The sequence below is a fragment of the Oryzias latipes genome, chromosome 2 (genome assembly GCF_053564925.1).
Source record: "Oryzias latipes strain Hd-rR chromosome 2, Olatipes_Hd-rR_3.1".
In the NCBI taxonomy this organism is placed as follows: Eukaryota; Metazoa; Chordata; class Actinopteri; order Beloniformes; family Adrianichthyidae; genus Oryzias; species Oryzias latipes.
The window spans coordinates 30,872,679-30,888,990 of record NC_136238.1 but is presented as its reverse complement, the minus strand read 5'-3'; the positions used below and the strand labels follow the sequence as shown (position 1 = coordinate 30,888,990).

Here is a 16,312-nt window from a genome sequence, read left to right as displayed (position 1 = left end):
TTTGACCATTAAAATGGATTAATAGAAATGCTTTTTAATTTTCAAAATGAAAAAGCATTTTGTGACTCAAAATTAAAAAGAAAAAGCAATACTTCAAAATGCTTTATCATTTTATACTTCAACATAGCTTTTTCTGTCACTTAATTAAAATGATAAATAAAATGGTATTTGACATTTCATTTTCAAAAAGGTCCCTGGTAAATGTGTAGCATAATTCATTTAGAAATGTCTAATTTGACAATTAAAATGGATTAACAGAAATTCTTTTTAATTTTCAAAATGTAGCTGCATTTTTTGACTCAAAATTAAAAAGAAAAAGCAATACTTCAAAATGCTTTTTCATTTTATACTTAAAACCGCTTATTCTGTGTCATAATTCAAACGAAAATGCAAAGAGGGGATTGCATTTGCATTTTAACATCCACTCCGCGCACCTTGTCACAATATTCATTTCGAAAAAGCAATAGCAGAGGGGAGGCGGGGCGATGACGTCACTGCTTTCTCTGTGTGTCCGGCTGCTGACTGACGCACACACACGCACCAGGAGCAGACTGTGTTAGCGGCAGAGAAGAGGGTTTTGTGATATCTGCAATGACGTCATTGAAAACGACATTCAACTCGTCACACATCTTAAATGACAATTGTAGATATCTGTAATTCAGTTTTGCCTAGGCAGAATGACAGTTAAAGATATCTCAAACGTCATCATCACTAGCTCCTCCTGCAGAATGACAGTTACAGATATCTCAAACGTCATCATCACTAGCTCCTCCTGTCTTGCACGGGCTGCAGCATTAAAAAGACGATTAAAAATCGCTTCGCCCGCTGGCTGCTCTACGAGGGAGATTTAGGGCCACCAAAAACAGTAAAATTAAAAGATTTTAAGTCCTAAATTAAATTTACGATATTAAGTGGAAGTGAGCATGATGAGCAGCAGGTGAACGCCACACAGCAGCAGCAGACCGACTAAACTTTGTTGAAGAGGTGAGCTGAATGTTTATTGATAACGTTCTAAATGTTTGGAAATTCGTTAGTTTGATTTATGATTTATTCATGTTTTATTCATCGATGGGTGGTTTGCAGGATCTCTGCAGCCCGAAGCCGTCGGTGTCCCTATGGCAGGCCATTTTAACATTAAAAGGCTAGACTGGATGTGTGTTGCAGATATCTTTATTTGAGTTTTGCTAAGTCAAAAAGAACATTTCAGATATCCGCAACTACATTCTTCCTATCCGTAATCGTAATTTTAGATATCCTCAAAGATATTATTCTTAGGACAAATGACATCACTTTCACCATTCATTTGTATGGGGTTTACAATTACAGATATCTACAATTCAGTTGCAGATATCCACTTCATGAATTACGGATATCTGTAACTGAATTGTAGATATCTGTTATTCAAGTTTCAGATATCTACAATTTCATTCTTACTAGTCAAAACTCAAGTTAAAGATATCTTTAATTCAAGTCAATTCAAGATATCTACATGTTCCTTTTCAGATATCTTAAATTAAGTTTTCACTAGGCGAAATGACGTTGTAGATATCTGTAACTGGAATTATGACTAGTCAAAATGACGTTGTAGATATCTCAAACTGGAGTTAGGGATAGTCATAATTTAATTTTAGATATCTATAATCAAGTTACAGATATCTTGAAATGAAATTTGAATAGAGATATCTGAAACTTGAGATATCTGTAATGTTCATTCAGGATAGTCAAAATATAATTACAGATATCTTGAATTAGAGTTTCGACTAGGCGAAATGACGTCACAGATATCTGTATGCAAATTAGGTCCGCATCGCACTTTAGGGGAGGAGCAGAGCGTGTTGTTGTAATCATTCAAATTGCACCTGCTAACTTGTAATTAGCACTGATTAGCACCATGTTGCAGCAGTACGACGGGGTTTTAGGACCAGTTTACAAAAAACGTTTTGTTTTCTTTAATTACAACTTTTATCTCGTAAATTTAGGAGATAAAAGTGTTGTGGAGTGTGTGTGTGTGCGCGCGCGCATGCATGCGTGCGTGTGTGCTGAGATGGGGGTGAGCACGGAGCGCAGGTGTGTGTGATACTGTGTGTTCGGAGGACGGAGCACCGTAATAAAGAGAAGGTGTCCCCCCCAGAATAACTGTTTTGGAGTCGTTCTTAATTCGCACTCGAGGCTTAGGGTTCCGATCAGGAAAGTGAACCCCGAAGAAGAATCGCCTTCGGCGGAGGAAATCTCCCCTGCACTTCTGACCGCTTTTATATTAGCATTACAACGTTGAAAATGCCAAAAAGTGCTCCTCCACAGACGGAAGCGTCACAGAAACGTAGACATCTTGTCTTTATGGAGAAAGAAAGGATTCAGGTGGACATCTGCAGGGACACTATGGCAGGCCATTTTAACATTAAAAGGCTAAGTTTGACTATCTGGAATGAACATTGTAGATATCAGCAACGTATTTCTGACTAGTCGTAATTACATTTTGGATAGTTGGAATTGTAATTCAAGATATCTGTAACGTAATTGTGACTAGTCGAAACGACAGATAGAGATATCTATAATTCAGTTTTGACAAGGCAAAACTGAATTACAGATATCTGCAATGACGTCATTGAAAACAACATTCAACTCGTCACACATCTTAAATGACAATTGCAGATATCTGTAATTCAGTTTTGCCTAGGCAGAATGACAGTTACAGATATCTCAAACGTCATCATCACTAGCTCCTCCTGCAGAATGACAGTTAAAGATGGACGACTGGTGTCAAGCCAGCCCTCTCTCGTCGAATGGCTGTCAAGTGAGCCCTCTCTCAAAAACGGTGTGCCGCTTTTTTACATACATTGCGGTAAAAGCAAGAAGGCCTTCATTCGGGTAAAAGCAAAGTGTAAGAACTGTCATTATACTCATATGTATATACTATTAACACATACGCCCCCTCCCCGTATATAACTATATATTTATATGTCTATATTTAATTATATGTTTCAGGTGAATTATCAATTAAAGACCACATTAAAATCATTTATTGAAGAGGATTTACTATAATGTTCACTTATGTTTAGGAAAAATCTCCTAGTTTCCACAGAATCATTTCACTTCTCACTTATAATTACCAACCTGGTGATGTCACAAAATAAGTTTCAGAGGGATCTGATGTGGAATTTCAAAATAAAACCCAATTGAAATCTGTTATTACAGCGTTATTTTCATATGTTGATGGAGCTGTAAAATGAAAACTCCTAGTTTCCACAGAGTCATTTCACTTCTCACTGATAGAAACCCACCTGGTGATTTCCTAAAATAAGTTTCAGATGGATCTGATGTGGAATTTCAAAATAAAACCAAATTGAAATCAGTTATAAATGCGTTATCGCCATATGTTGTCAAAGCTGTAAAAGGAAAACTACTAGCTTCCACAGAGTCATTTTACTTCTCACTGATAATATCCCACCTGGTGATGTCACAAAATAAGTTTCAGAGCGATCTGATGTGGAATTTCAAAATAAAATCCAATTCTAATCAGTTACAAATGCGTTATTGCCATATGTTGACAATGGTGTAAAATGAAAACTCCTAGTTTCCACAGAGTCATTTCACTTCTCACTGATAGTATCCCACCTGGTGTTGTCACAAAATAAGTTTCAAATGGATCTAATGTGGAATTTCAAAGTAAAACCCAATTGAAATCTGGTATGCACACGTTATCACCATATGTTGACAGAGCTGTAAAATGAAAACTGCTAGTTTCCACAGAGTCATTTCACTTTTCACTTATAGTATCCCACCTGGTGTTGTCACAAAATAAGTTTCAGATGGATCTGATGGTGGGCGTGGCCACTTTCAATGTTAAGTCAACGGTCCAGACACCATCTGAGGTCCTGTGGCGCCATTTGAGCGGTGGGCGTGGCCAGTTTCAATGTTAAGTCAATGGTACAGACGCCATCTGAGGTCCTGCGGCGCCATTTAAGTGGAGGGCGTGGCCACTTTCAATGTTGAGTCAATGGTACAGACGCCATCTGAGGTCCTGCGGCGCCATTTGAGCAGTGGGCGGCGTGAAAGTCTGGCAGCAGCGTGACGGTTTGAGTGACAGCGGGTAGAAAACCCATCAATCTAGTGAATGGATCCATGGTTCTCCTGAACTTCCATTCATTCTCTTCACCTGCTGGTTCCCTTTGGGGCCAGCTGGGTTTCAGGAAGCGTCCTGCCTGCTGTTGGCCAAAGGCGGCTTCACCCTTCAGTCTGCTGCAGGGCCCATGGAGCTGGAGCATTGATCTGGCTATGCGGCTCCAGGAGGAGAGCTGGCGGCCAGACAGAGAGCTGCTGCTGATGGAAAGACAGCCTGATCATCTCCTGAACTTTAGCTTTCTGGTTTCCATGGAGACCATCAGAAAAAGGTCCCTGATTTGATTCTGGTTTGTAGTTTTCCTCTGGGGTTAACATGGGACAGCAAGCCTTCAAAGTCGGTCAGAGAGACGGAAAGACGGCGGAAGCGTCCGTCTTCCAGACTCATCAGGAGAGAAGATCACTGAACGGAGAGAATCTGAAGGATCCAGACATGGAGACGTGATTCCCCATGATTCTGGAGAACTCTTCATCATCCAGAAACCTGACCTCTCAGCATCATCCGTGTCTTCATGCAGTGGAAATGACAGAAACACCGACACCGCTCCATGTCGCCATCAGGCTGAAAACATTAGCTGGAAGCTCCGCCCACAGGCGGCGTCCAGCTCAGGAACACATTTGTGGACAGACGGCGAGCAGAGAATTATCCTCGCGGTGAAAGAGAGGCGGTCAGTGTGGACGCAGCTGAACAGAAATGTATTCATGTTCATTTAATTTTTTTTTTTTTTTTTTTAAACTTGTCCTGTCCAACAGCTAGGCAAACAGATGAGAGCTGAGGTCCTCTTGTGTTGGACATATTTTATTTTAACAAGAGGGGTTATTCATCTTCAGACAAACCAAAGGTATGTCTGAATAAACCCCTTTTGTAATTGAGGCCAAAATTTATTAATTTCAATCATGTTTGAAAATCTTTGGTGTTGGACCGGACGGAAAAGGAAAGAGGGGAAGAAGAGAGAGGGACGTTAGAGAGAGGGGGGGGGTAGGAGGGTGATAATAGGAGGGGAAGGGGGGTAAGACCATGAAGCAGCATAGAGCAGACAGGTTTACTGGTTGTTTATCGTTACGGTACGGTTCAAATGTAGTACAAAAAGGGCGGGGCCTGTTCACACACACTCAAATATTATCAACACACCTGCTAGCCGCAAAAATGTCCACATGTCAACATGCACACAAAACAGATAGTGTTCACGAACGCATACCTATGCCTTTAAACCAACTAGTGTGAAATCTTTCATTCATTCAATCATGCAAACTATTAGTGCAAAGGTGAGCTAACACCTGTGCTCAGGTGAGTGTTTATGTTCTTCTAAAATGGATGGTGGAATGTGAAAAGGAGGAGGAGCGCCCAGCCACCCCCACACCCATACCCCCGCCGCAGCAGCAGCGGCAGCCGGAGCCCCCCAACGCCACACGGGAACAGGCAGGGAACAACCGCCCCCCGGGCGACCAAGACCGCCACCCAGGCCAGGGCCAGCAGGACCGCCGCGAGGCCCCCAGAGCCAGAGAGCAGGGAGGCGCAGAGGGAAAGAGAGCGCCGCCCCAGCCCAGCCAGGAAAGCAGCCCCCCGCCGCGCCGGAAGAGCCCAACGCAGGGCCCCACCGGAGAGGGACGCCCACAGCCCCAGACGAGCACCCCACCACCACCCAGGAGTTCCGGGCATCCCCCCGCCCCGACCCCAGGTACGAGCCAGGACCCCCCAAGGGAGACCCGCTCCGCACTCCAGGCAGCCACCCACCCGGCCCACGGTTGGTCCAGGTAGGAGCAAGGCAGGGGCCCGCCGCCCCCGCCCAGGAGGGGGGAACCCCGGGGAAAAAAGGGCGGCCCACAAGGGATGTTATAAATATGGCCCGACCAGGCTCGGCCATGTTGGAAGTTTGGCGGGGCCCAGCGCCCAGGGGCAAGGACCAGGACCCACCCCCCAGGGACACGAACACCCCCGGCTCAGGTGTAATATGAACCCCCCCACCGTGCGGAGACAGCACCGCCGGGCCCAGGGAGCCGGCACCCAAGGGACACGGCCGCCATCGCCAAGGGGCCCGCACCCCCCACCAGGGAAGGGGTAGGGGACAGATGGACCCAGGTCCCACCTTCCTTGTAAAATGTGTGTGCGTGTATGGGTGTTTGAGAGGGTGTTTGTGTGCATGTGTGTGTGTTTATGTTTGAATGTATATATTGAAGGGGGAGGGGTGTGTGTACTAAGGGGGGTGCAGTTAAAATTGGCGAGTAGGGCACTAAGGGGACATCTCCTGATTACTCACAGTGATGTCCCCTCACCCTCCACACCAAGGGGCCCTAAATGTCTAAGGTGCGGTTAAAATTGGCGGGTAGGGTGCCAGGAGGACATCTGCTGCTTGCTTGCAGTGATGTCCAAGCACCCCCCCTACCAAGGACCCTACATGTCTAAGGTGCAAATAAAACCGAAAGAGGGGGGGCCCACTCCATACGGCAACCATAGGAGGGGGGCCACTCCCAAGTAGCCCCCCCCCAAGGCGCATCGCAGGCTAGACCCCCCACCCCCTCACCCTAATATGAGGTTATATAAGGAAGGGGGTAAGTTGGGGACAGCTGGTAGACTGTCCCCCGGTGGTCAAACAGCCGTCCCCCAGCCCACCCCCAGCAAAGGGGCCAGGGCCACCCAGCCCAGGGGCCCACCCCCGGAGGCGCCGACACCCCAGGCCCGGCACCACCCACCCATTCATGTTCATTTAAAACAAAGAGGACATTTTTGAATAGGAGGCAGAAAGGGCAGGTGTTCAAACCCCCCTAGGGTCCTGTGTGTGCACGTCTGACCAGCATCAACCTGTTATTCTTGAGCTTTTTGAACTTTTCCAGTCTGGTTCTACTGGTTTTATTGGAGTTTCTACTGTTTTTATTGTTACTCCACGTGACCCAAAGGTCTCTGCTCGTCCCTGCTGTGCAGCTCTGTCCTTCCCCTCTGTCATGTGTTCATCCGTCCACATGAGGGCGCCGTCTAGGTCATGCCTGGTGAGCTGGAAGCCAAGAAAAGGAGGGAAAAATGGAGAAAATGAAAGACCTGAGGAAAGCTGCAGTTCAGCCTTCAGGAAGAAAAGTTTAGACCAAAAATTACAGAAATAAAAGACATAAAATGTTTTTTATAAATCTGCAAGTCACCAAAGTGTTTAACAAACTTTTTTCTAAAGTGAAAAGGTCAAATGTTTGTGTGTTGGAAGTCCCAACAGAATAAAAGCAGAATAATAAGGCAGGCAAAGCCGTAACACTGCCCCCTGGTGGACAGGAACTCAGCAGTGCAGCTTCAGGATGGAGTGGCTTCCAACAGATCAGATCAACGTTCTGCTCTCTGCTAAAGAGGCAGAACGTCTCCTTCTAAGAAGAATCCAGAGTTCCTGATCACAAACATCAACTGAAGCCCAAATCAGAGCTGATCAGACTGCATGGACCCCAAGCTCCAGAAAAGAGGAGAGAAGAAGAAGTCGTCCACATGAAGCTTCACCTTAGAGGAAAAGAGGAGCTGCTGAACTAAAGTACTCGAGTACTGAGGAAGACTTTCAACCTCTGATGGATTCTGTAGGACATTTGGAACTAGAATGTAGAAAGTGCTTCAGTTCCATCAGCTGTCAGTCTGCAGCAGCTTCATCTGCTGCCTCCATCCTCTCTCTGTGAGTCTCTGCAGAGTTTTTCTGCAGCTGCTGGTTTTTCTGCAGCAGCAGCAGCATCAGAGCCAGAGAGCCAAAGAAAGTGGAAAGTCTGAGAAGGAAGCAGCTCTGAAGCTCTGCAGCTGACGGTGCAGCTTCAGGACTCATGAGGAGGAGCACATGCACGGCTCTGATGCTGCTGAACGTCTGACTGAGATGATCCACATTCAGAAGAGAGTTTCAGAGTGAAAGACGTGTGGAAGAAGAGAATCCTGAAGGTTTCTGTGCAGACATGAACTCAGTCAGAGAGCGTCTGAATGTTGGAGGATCCAGAAGAAACCAGGAGCTCATGAAGGTGGTTCTGTTGGAGCAGAGAGCAGAACTCTGATCCCAGTTTCAGGAACAATGCAGGCTCATGTTCTGGACTGAAGAGTTCTCCTGAAATGTTTAGTTCAGACTTCTTCAGGATCACATCTGTGTGTGAATGTGGAGGTTTGTCTGAACCAAGCTGCAGCTCACTTTGAAGCTCCTTCAGGCTCACACAGCAACAATGACAAAGACTGAAGCTGCTGTGCTGCCCTCTAGTGGCAAACATGGCATCTGCAGCACACATTTCTGCATTTCTCAACATTTTTGAAGCTCATCCAGAGAATGCCAAAAGTGTGCAAAGCAGTAATCAAAGCAAAAGGTGGCTACTATGAAGAACCTACAATATGACATATTCTCAGTTGTTTCACACTTTTTTGTTATGGATAGAATTCCACATGTGTTCATTCATAGTTTTGATGCCTTCAGTGTGAATCTACAATTTTCATAGTCATGAAAATAAAGAAAACTCTTTGAATCAGAAGGTGTGTCCAAACTTTTGGTCTGTACTGTAAATAAAAATGTTAAGTGTTTTTTTGTCTTAACCTGAAAAAAATCTGTGAATTTATTTAAATCTTTCCCAGTTTTTTATTGAAAAAAATCTTTGATGAAGACACAGAAACAAGAAACAGCATTAAAATGTTTGCAGATTGTCGGTGAAAAATGTTTGCTTTCCAAACATCTTTACATTTTTTCACTTTTCTTTTATTATGTTACATTTCAGTTATATACTTCATAAATTTGTTCATCTAATTTTAATTAAATTAAGTAAATTTCTCTATTGTTTTTTTCCCTGTAATAAGAATTTCAAAATTATTGCTTGTCTTTTTTATTAACTATACAGTTTAATGTCAAGCAGATCTTCATGCTTGACATTTTCTTTTTGTTTTGTTTTTGTTTACTTGTTTGCTTAAGAAATGTCTTTATTTTAGAAATACAATAAACGGATGTGATCAGGTTTAGTTTGTCGTTGATGAGTTTTGTGGTCAAACCTGAACATTGGAATGAGACACAGTGTGATGACGTCACAACAGCTCTCAAACAGTTTCCTTGATACATTTTTTCTATTTAGATTTTATTTTTATCTCCTGAAAATAAACTGTTTACTCTAAACTTTATTTTCCAGTCAAGTTAACATGGCTTTTTTTGCAACCATCGACATAATATGAGCGACAGACAACACTCCAGACCAGCTGGTGGCGCTAAAGCACCATGACGCTGTTAGCCAAACAAAGAAGAAGAACAGCACGAGGCGCTAGCAGCGTTAGCTTGTTAGCAGGCTAGCAGCGTTAGCTTGTGTTGAGAGGTCGGTGGTGTTTTGTTGGGACGTTTGTGAGGTTTTTGGACAGAAAGGACGATACGTGGTTCGTGTGGGAACTCTCAGCATTTTCCAAAGTGTCGTAAATGAGTGAAGAAGTGTTGAAAGGAAAGACAACGTGGATTGCTGTGATTGTGAGACTAGCAGATGATCGATCGGAGCTGCAGTGAAGAGGACGGCGGTGTTTGTGGGAGTTGGAGCTGAAGATCGGAGCAGGAACCATGTCTTCCCTTCAGTCTCTGAGAGAGTTGATCAGCGAGCGACTAGCTGCTGCTGCTGAAGAAATCTGCAGACTCTGTGAAGGAACCATCGTCCAGTACGAGCAGGAGCTCTGTCGTCAGCGCAGACTGCTGGATGTCATCTGGAAACCACAGCTGCAGCTACACCACATAGGTATGTGACCTTCATCAAAGAAACAGAGAAGCCCTTTGAGCTTCACGCTTTTCTTTACTGCGGTCAAGTGAGCCGACATCTGTGGAAGTGCGGTCTCGCTAGCCGTCACTAACTTTTTGCATGCACGTTTACATCATAGTTTACGGTACACATGTCCAGCGAACTGAAAAGACGGTATACTGTAAACTAAGTGCTAATATCAACCATGTCACAGTTACCCATCATCAGATAACATGGATTATGCTCTGAAATCAATGAGTTATTTATCAAAAGTGAAACAATTAATGACAATAATCCAGTGAAAATCTTGCATCACCTTTGAAAAAAAGTGGTATTTTCACGTTACTATATGAATGATGAGGAGGCCTGAATTTATGAGGTTCCGTTTGTGCCAAAAATCTGTTTTTGTGTCCATTGTCTATGTCTTTGATCCATTGTCTATGTCTACTGACCGAGTTAATTGAACATCGGTTCATGCGTTATGTGTAAATCTTTGCATTGTCTTTGTTATACGCCCTGTCGTCTCCTTAGCAACCGTTGCTACTGTCGTTAGCTACGACTTTTGCTACTGTCGTTAGCTACGACGTTTCCCCGTGTCTCGTCGTTAGATCATAGATCTTGCCGTTTTTCAAATTTGCCAAAGTAGTCAGAAAAGTCCTTTGTACGGCCGGTTAATTGTTTCCTGTACTACCACGGAATGAAAAAATAAACCGGCGCTAGGGTTAACTATGACAAATACTTTTTTAAGATGAACTTTATTGATATTCCCTCAAACGCGCATTGCCAGAAAGAGGGAGAGGGGGCGCGCATGCGTACAACGCTTTCACGTTCCCGAAGCGACTCTCTTGCCAATTTTTTAAAGTTATTTAGAGTCTAGCTTCAATTAAATCTGGAGATGAAACTAATATTTAAGTCTTTTAAAAAATAGCCGATCCTTATCAAACACATGCTGTCACAAATCTGGTGGATAAACGAGGAGAAGACGGCCCAAAATCTTTGAATGGATTTTGATCTTTTCTTTTCAATCTGTTATGTAACATGTTAAATAAAAATCAGTTACTTTTCAAAAGACTGTTAAATAATAGTTTCATCACCAGATTGAATTGAAGCCATATTCTAAATAACTTTAAACGGGAGCGCGAAACTGTTGCACGCATGCATATCAAAGCAGACGTCAGGGTTAACCATGACAACACGTTTTTAAGATGAACTTTATTTTGATATTCCCTCAAACGCGTATTGCCAGAAAGGGGGGGGGGGGGGGGGCATGCATACAACGCTTGAAACGAAAACAAAGTGGCGCATTACCGCCACCACCTGATCTGGAGGCGAACTACTTCTATTTAACGCGGAGAATGACACATAATAAATATGAACATTTTACGAAGACTATTTATGAATGAACCCTCAAGTCATTAGTCCATGGCAATATTTATTTTTTTGCCGCTGAACGATTTACGGGGGCCTTGCAAGGAGGCCTTTAAAATATCTTTGATGAGTTACCTTCTCAAATTTTAGTGGGTCGAGTCACTAATTATGAATATAACAGTCGAAAACTGACTGGTTTTTGAGCTTTTCTTTTTAATCTATTTATGTGACCATGAGATGGCGCACTCGGGACCACATAAGGCTCTTATTAGCCCGTCTGATCCTCGTTTATCCATCAGATTTGTAACAACATATTTTATAAAGATCAGTCATTTTTGAAAATAATTTGAAATAATAGTTTCATCACAAGATTAAATTAAAGCCGTACTCTAAATAACTTTAAACGGGAACGTGGAACCGTTGTACGCTGCACCCCCCCCCCCCTTTCTGGCAGTGCGCGTTTGCAGGATTGTCAATAAAGGTTTTTTTTTTTTTTTAAAGTGTTTTGTTCCGTGATAATACGGGAAACAATTTATCGACCGTACAAAAGACTTCTCTGACGACCTTTGCAAAATTTGAAATACAGCAAGATCTAAGGACACGACATGGTGAAAGAACGTAGCAAACGACACTAGCAACGGTTGCTAAGGATCTTCCTGACGACACGTGAAACGACGTAGCAAACGACACTAGCAACGGTTGCTAAGGATCTTCCTGACGACATGGTGAGACGACGTAGCAAACGACACTAGCAACGGTTGCTAAGGATCTTCCTGACGCCGTAGTTAGACGACATGGGATAAGGACAATGACAAAGATAAAGTCTAAGGATAAAGCAAGCATATACATCACAAAGTTAATACAAAGTAATAATCAAAGAATCATGGGCATGCAGAAGATATTGCTTAGTAATAGATAGACATGAACCAATGTAAAATGAACTCGTTCAATAGACATAGACAATGAGCCCAAAGCATAGACAGTGGACGCAAAAACACGATCAGTAGACATAGACAATGGACCAAAGACATAACAGTAGACGCAAAAACACATTTTGATATTTTTGGCACAAATGGAACCTCATAGGGGGGGGGGGGGGGTCTCCTTCACTCTGTAACACCAAACATGAACGCGCGCTGTTAGATTTCCATGAATATCACTACATGTTTGGTTTGGGAATTATTTTGTGCAGCGTAACGTTACGTGTCTGTATAAACAAAGGCGGAGCCTCCTGCCCCGCGTTCTTCATGGGTTGTCAGGCTCATAGCTACCGGAAAGGTGACAGTGTCTGCAGTCTGTTTATTACTGGGCAATACATAATATTCAGAGAAGATGTCTGTACCAGAGAGCACAGGGGAAGCCTCGCATGCTGCTCCAGGTTAGTCCACTGCAGAAGAATCAACACACACCCTCAACGCACGTGTGTGAGCTCCTTCCTCCTACACACGCAGCAAACGGACACACACACACGCATAGTAGTATACAAAACCTATATAGTTAGTTCATTATGCAGATAGATAGTAGTTACTGGTATTTTTTAATACAGACTACTGCGTTGTAATTGTATTCATTTGCGACGCGGCCACCAGGGGATTTTGTGATGTTTTTTTTGGGGGTCTGGTTCATCACCGCGCTGATCAAAAGTCCCACACCGTCACAGCTCTATCCAAAAGTCCTGGAAATGTATAAAAGGCTCCTTGTTGTGTTTGTGTCCCTGCAGTTCTCCCACAGCATTGGTTGACTGGAGAGGAAGATCTCTGCAACCAGCAGAGGAACTTCAGAGTGGAACAGGAGGAACCAGAACCTCTGCAGATTAAAGAGGAACCAGGGGAACCCTGCATCAGTCAGGATGAAGATCAGATTGATCTGAAGCAGGAGACTGATACCTTGATGGAGATTCCTACTTATAAGGAAGATGAGAACAGTGAAGCAGATCTAAACAATCAGCAGAGCTTTAATGTAACTGATAGTCAGGATGAAGAAGGAAACCAACATGAAGAAGAATCAACATCAACTACAGATGAAGAGACAGACCCACAGAACAGAGATCAGAGGAAGAGGAGGGACAGAAGTCATGTCCAAAGTGTGGACAGCTCTCACATGTCAGCAGGTCAGTGTGTCTCTGATCTTCATCTCCACACTATATGTATGTTCACTTCAATAACGGTTCCATCTTGAGCTTCAAGCTCTCCAAACATGCAGTCCATCAACAGCGTGTCCTGGAAGAGTCTCTTCTGTCCCTTCCAGTTGAAAAGACAGAAGACATTGTTGGTCAGTGCAGCCCAAGACATTCTTCAAATCACATGATCTTAGTTAGTCCCTCCAGCAAACAGGAAACCTTAACAGATCAAAGAGAAAATTGTTAGCAGATAAAAAAAGTACAATCTGTTTTGTCGTCTGTGGTTCTAAGTTTGTAGTTCAGTTCTTTTCAGCAGATTTCTCTGTCAAACCCAAAATCCATCTAAACCTCTTTGATGTCTCCATGTCTCCATTCCAGACATTCAGACAGATTCTATTTCCAAAACTACATTTCAAGCTAAAACCCAAAGACAGGGTCCTGCTCATGGATCTGCAGACAGAAAAGATTCAAACCTGAACACATCAGTGAAAAACTGCTTAGTGTCAGAATTGTTCTCCATCTTTTTCTGGACTGATTCTTCCTCCAGTGCAGCTTCATCTTCATCAAACTGCTCCTCATTGGTGGGTGGAAACACAACAGGGAGGTTTTTCTGTGTCCAGTTCAGCTCCATGAATGTTCAGGCTGTTTAATGTCAGTGATTTCAGTTTAGAAAAACTGCATCTCTGCTGAGATTTGCTTCACTTCCATAAGAACCTCAGCAGCATCAGGATCATTTTGTTGATGGTTTGTCTGTGGAATGACATTTCATACTCATAGCTTCAGTGGAAATCAAGAGTCTGGAACCTTTAACACTAAAAGAACCATTTGATCCAGTTTCTTCCAGATCAAAACCCAACAAGAACCACAAAGTTCCACTTCACTGTTTAACAAAATACTTTAAATTTCTGTTTTTCTGTTAAGAAAATAATTTATTAAATGAAGCTTTAAAATATTTCCAAAAAGTGAATTATGACAGAACTGTCATGAGATGAATAATTTGTGTGATTAATCAATCATTACCTGTTATAAAGTAATTTAATGAATTTATATTTAATCTAACCTAATAATTGCTCTGAAAAGCCATATTTTGAGGTATTTTTATTGAAATCTGTGACATTGTGGTGGAGAAAAATATCAAGTTACAACTAAAAAAGTGGCTTTTTTAATGTTTCTTATATCAGACTTGCAACCTCTACCTTTACACCAATAAGGAGTTTTTTTTAATCTCCATCAATCAAGAAAAATAAAACAGGGCTCCAGACTAACTTTTTTCACTAGGAGCACTGTGGCCCCCAACTAAAAATTTTAGGGGCACAACCAGAAAATTACATACATTTAGAATAAAAAAAGGTGCTTAGTAACAAAGTGATTACCGTAGTAACCTTTCGGTCATTTCACAGTTTCAAACAATACTTAAGTGTATGTAAACATTAAGGGATGGTAATTCATGTTGGAGACACCAAATAATTGCAGCCAAGATGCACAATAAGCGTGTTTGAGAACACCCAGATGGTTGCAACGCTGCACAGATCACCTGGTGTGAGGCGTATATTTTTGTTTTTGCTCCAACATCAACTGTCAATCATCACAAAAATATCACGAGAAAGGGGCGGAAGCAAGGCCCCAACCAGAGCGAACACAGCTGGAAATTTAGCACTACACTGACTGAAAGCTGTCCTGATGACTACAAAACAATGCATTGTGGGACATGTGTCCTGATGGGTTTTTTTGTTCAGTGATCAATTAAATAATTTAAAATGCCAATTGATTAAAAAAAAGGATACATACATTACAAAACATTAAAATAATCATAAAAGATATAATGTCACAGATAACAGATCATACCAAGGGGGAGAGGCATATTAAAACCACATTGAATATTAAGGACAACTCCAACTTTCTGTTCTCCTTCAGTTTCGCTGCAGACACACACACACACACACCCCCGGCCTGGTCTCCCCAATGATCCAGGCGAGGTGCTGGTTCAGTGCTTTTTTTGTGGCAGAACGAAGCTGGAAGTACGGTTAGGTGAAGGCTAACAGGCGCTAACAACATTTAGCCTGGATGAACATGACTCCATGCGGGAAAAGCTGCAATCTGCAGCTTGGCTGCACGTAAATATGTGGGAATAACATCAGCCTTTATTTTGTCGGGACACAACTGGAAACACAAATCGACATGATTGTTTGAACGGTTTCTAAGGACTGAGCGGAATTTTGCTTTGAAAAGCTCACACTGCCCCACAGCCGCCGTGTGAGCTGGAGACATGTTCTCCTGCTGCTCGTTCACAAAGAGCTGCAGGACCGATGGCAGTTTGAAGGCTCCCACACGTAACAATGCATCCTCTCTCGCCCGACACGATTTGCTCCGTTCACCGGCGCAATGGGGACGAAGTGCTCCTCCCTGGAGCCACCCTGGCCAGGGGTGTCGGAGAAGGGGAGACAAGGAGCCCGCGGGGCGAGCGAGGACCGCAGAGGCGTCCGCGGAGCAACAGTGTTTTTTGTCGAAGTAGAGCTGTGACGGTGTCGAATTTTTGATCACCGCGGTTAACCCCCCCACCCCCCCCCCCCCCCCCCCCAAAAAAATAAAAACCCACAAAATCCCTGGAGGCTGCATCGGAAATGAATACAATTACAACGTACTATTCTTTGTTACCAAATAACAGTAGCAACTAACAACTACATACCTAACTTGTGAACTAACTATAGGTGTTGTAGATGGACTGTGTGTGTGAGCGCGGAGCGTCTTGTGTAGGAATAGTAGGAAGGTGCGCACACGTGTGTTGGGGGGTGCGTGTTGATTCCTCTGCAGCGGACCGCTCTGGAGCTGCACGCAAGTTTCACCTGTGCTTTCTGCTACAGACATCTCAGAATATTATGTATTGCCCAGTAATAAACAGACTGCAGACACTGTCACCTTTCCAGTAGCCGTGAAGCCTGACACCCCTGAAGAACGCGGGGCAGGAGGCTCCGCCTTTGTTTATACAGACATGTAACGTTACGCTGCAAAAAAATA

At 43.3% G+C, this 16,312-nt stretch overlaps 2 protein-coding genes across 3 annotated transcripts in view; one reads left to right on the top strand and one right to left on the bottom strand.

Annotated features, from left to right (window-relative positions):
- Positions 1-16,312, bottom strand: part of LOC144981346 (uncharacterized) — a 676,107-nt gene that overhangs the window by 607,145 nt on the left and 52,650 nt on the right. The window lies entirely within an intron of this gene.
- The window catches only part of LOC144987113 (uncharacterized), a 50,920-nt gene continuing 43,571 nt past the window's right edge, over positions 8,964-16,312 (top strand). For both annotated transcript variants that reach the window (XM_078936062.1, XM_078936063.1), the window contains exons 1-2: positions 8,964-9,810; positions 12,899-13,288. In XM_078936062.1, the coding sequence (XP_078792188.1) occupies positions 9,639-9,810; positions 12,899-13,288 (562 nt within the window). In that variant the 5' untranslated portion in view covers positions 8,964-9,638. The remainder of the gene's footprint in view (positions 9,811-12,898; positions 13,289-16,312) is intronic.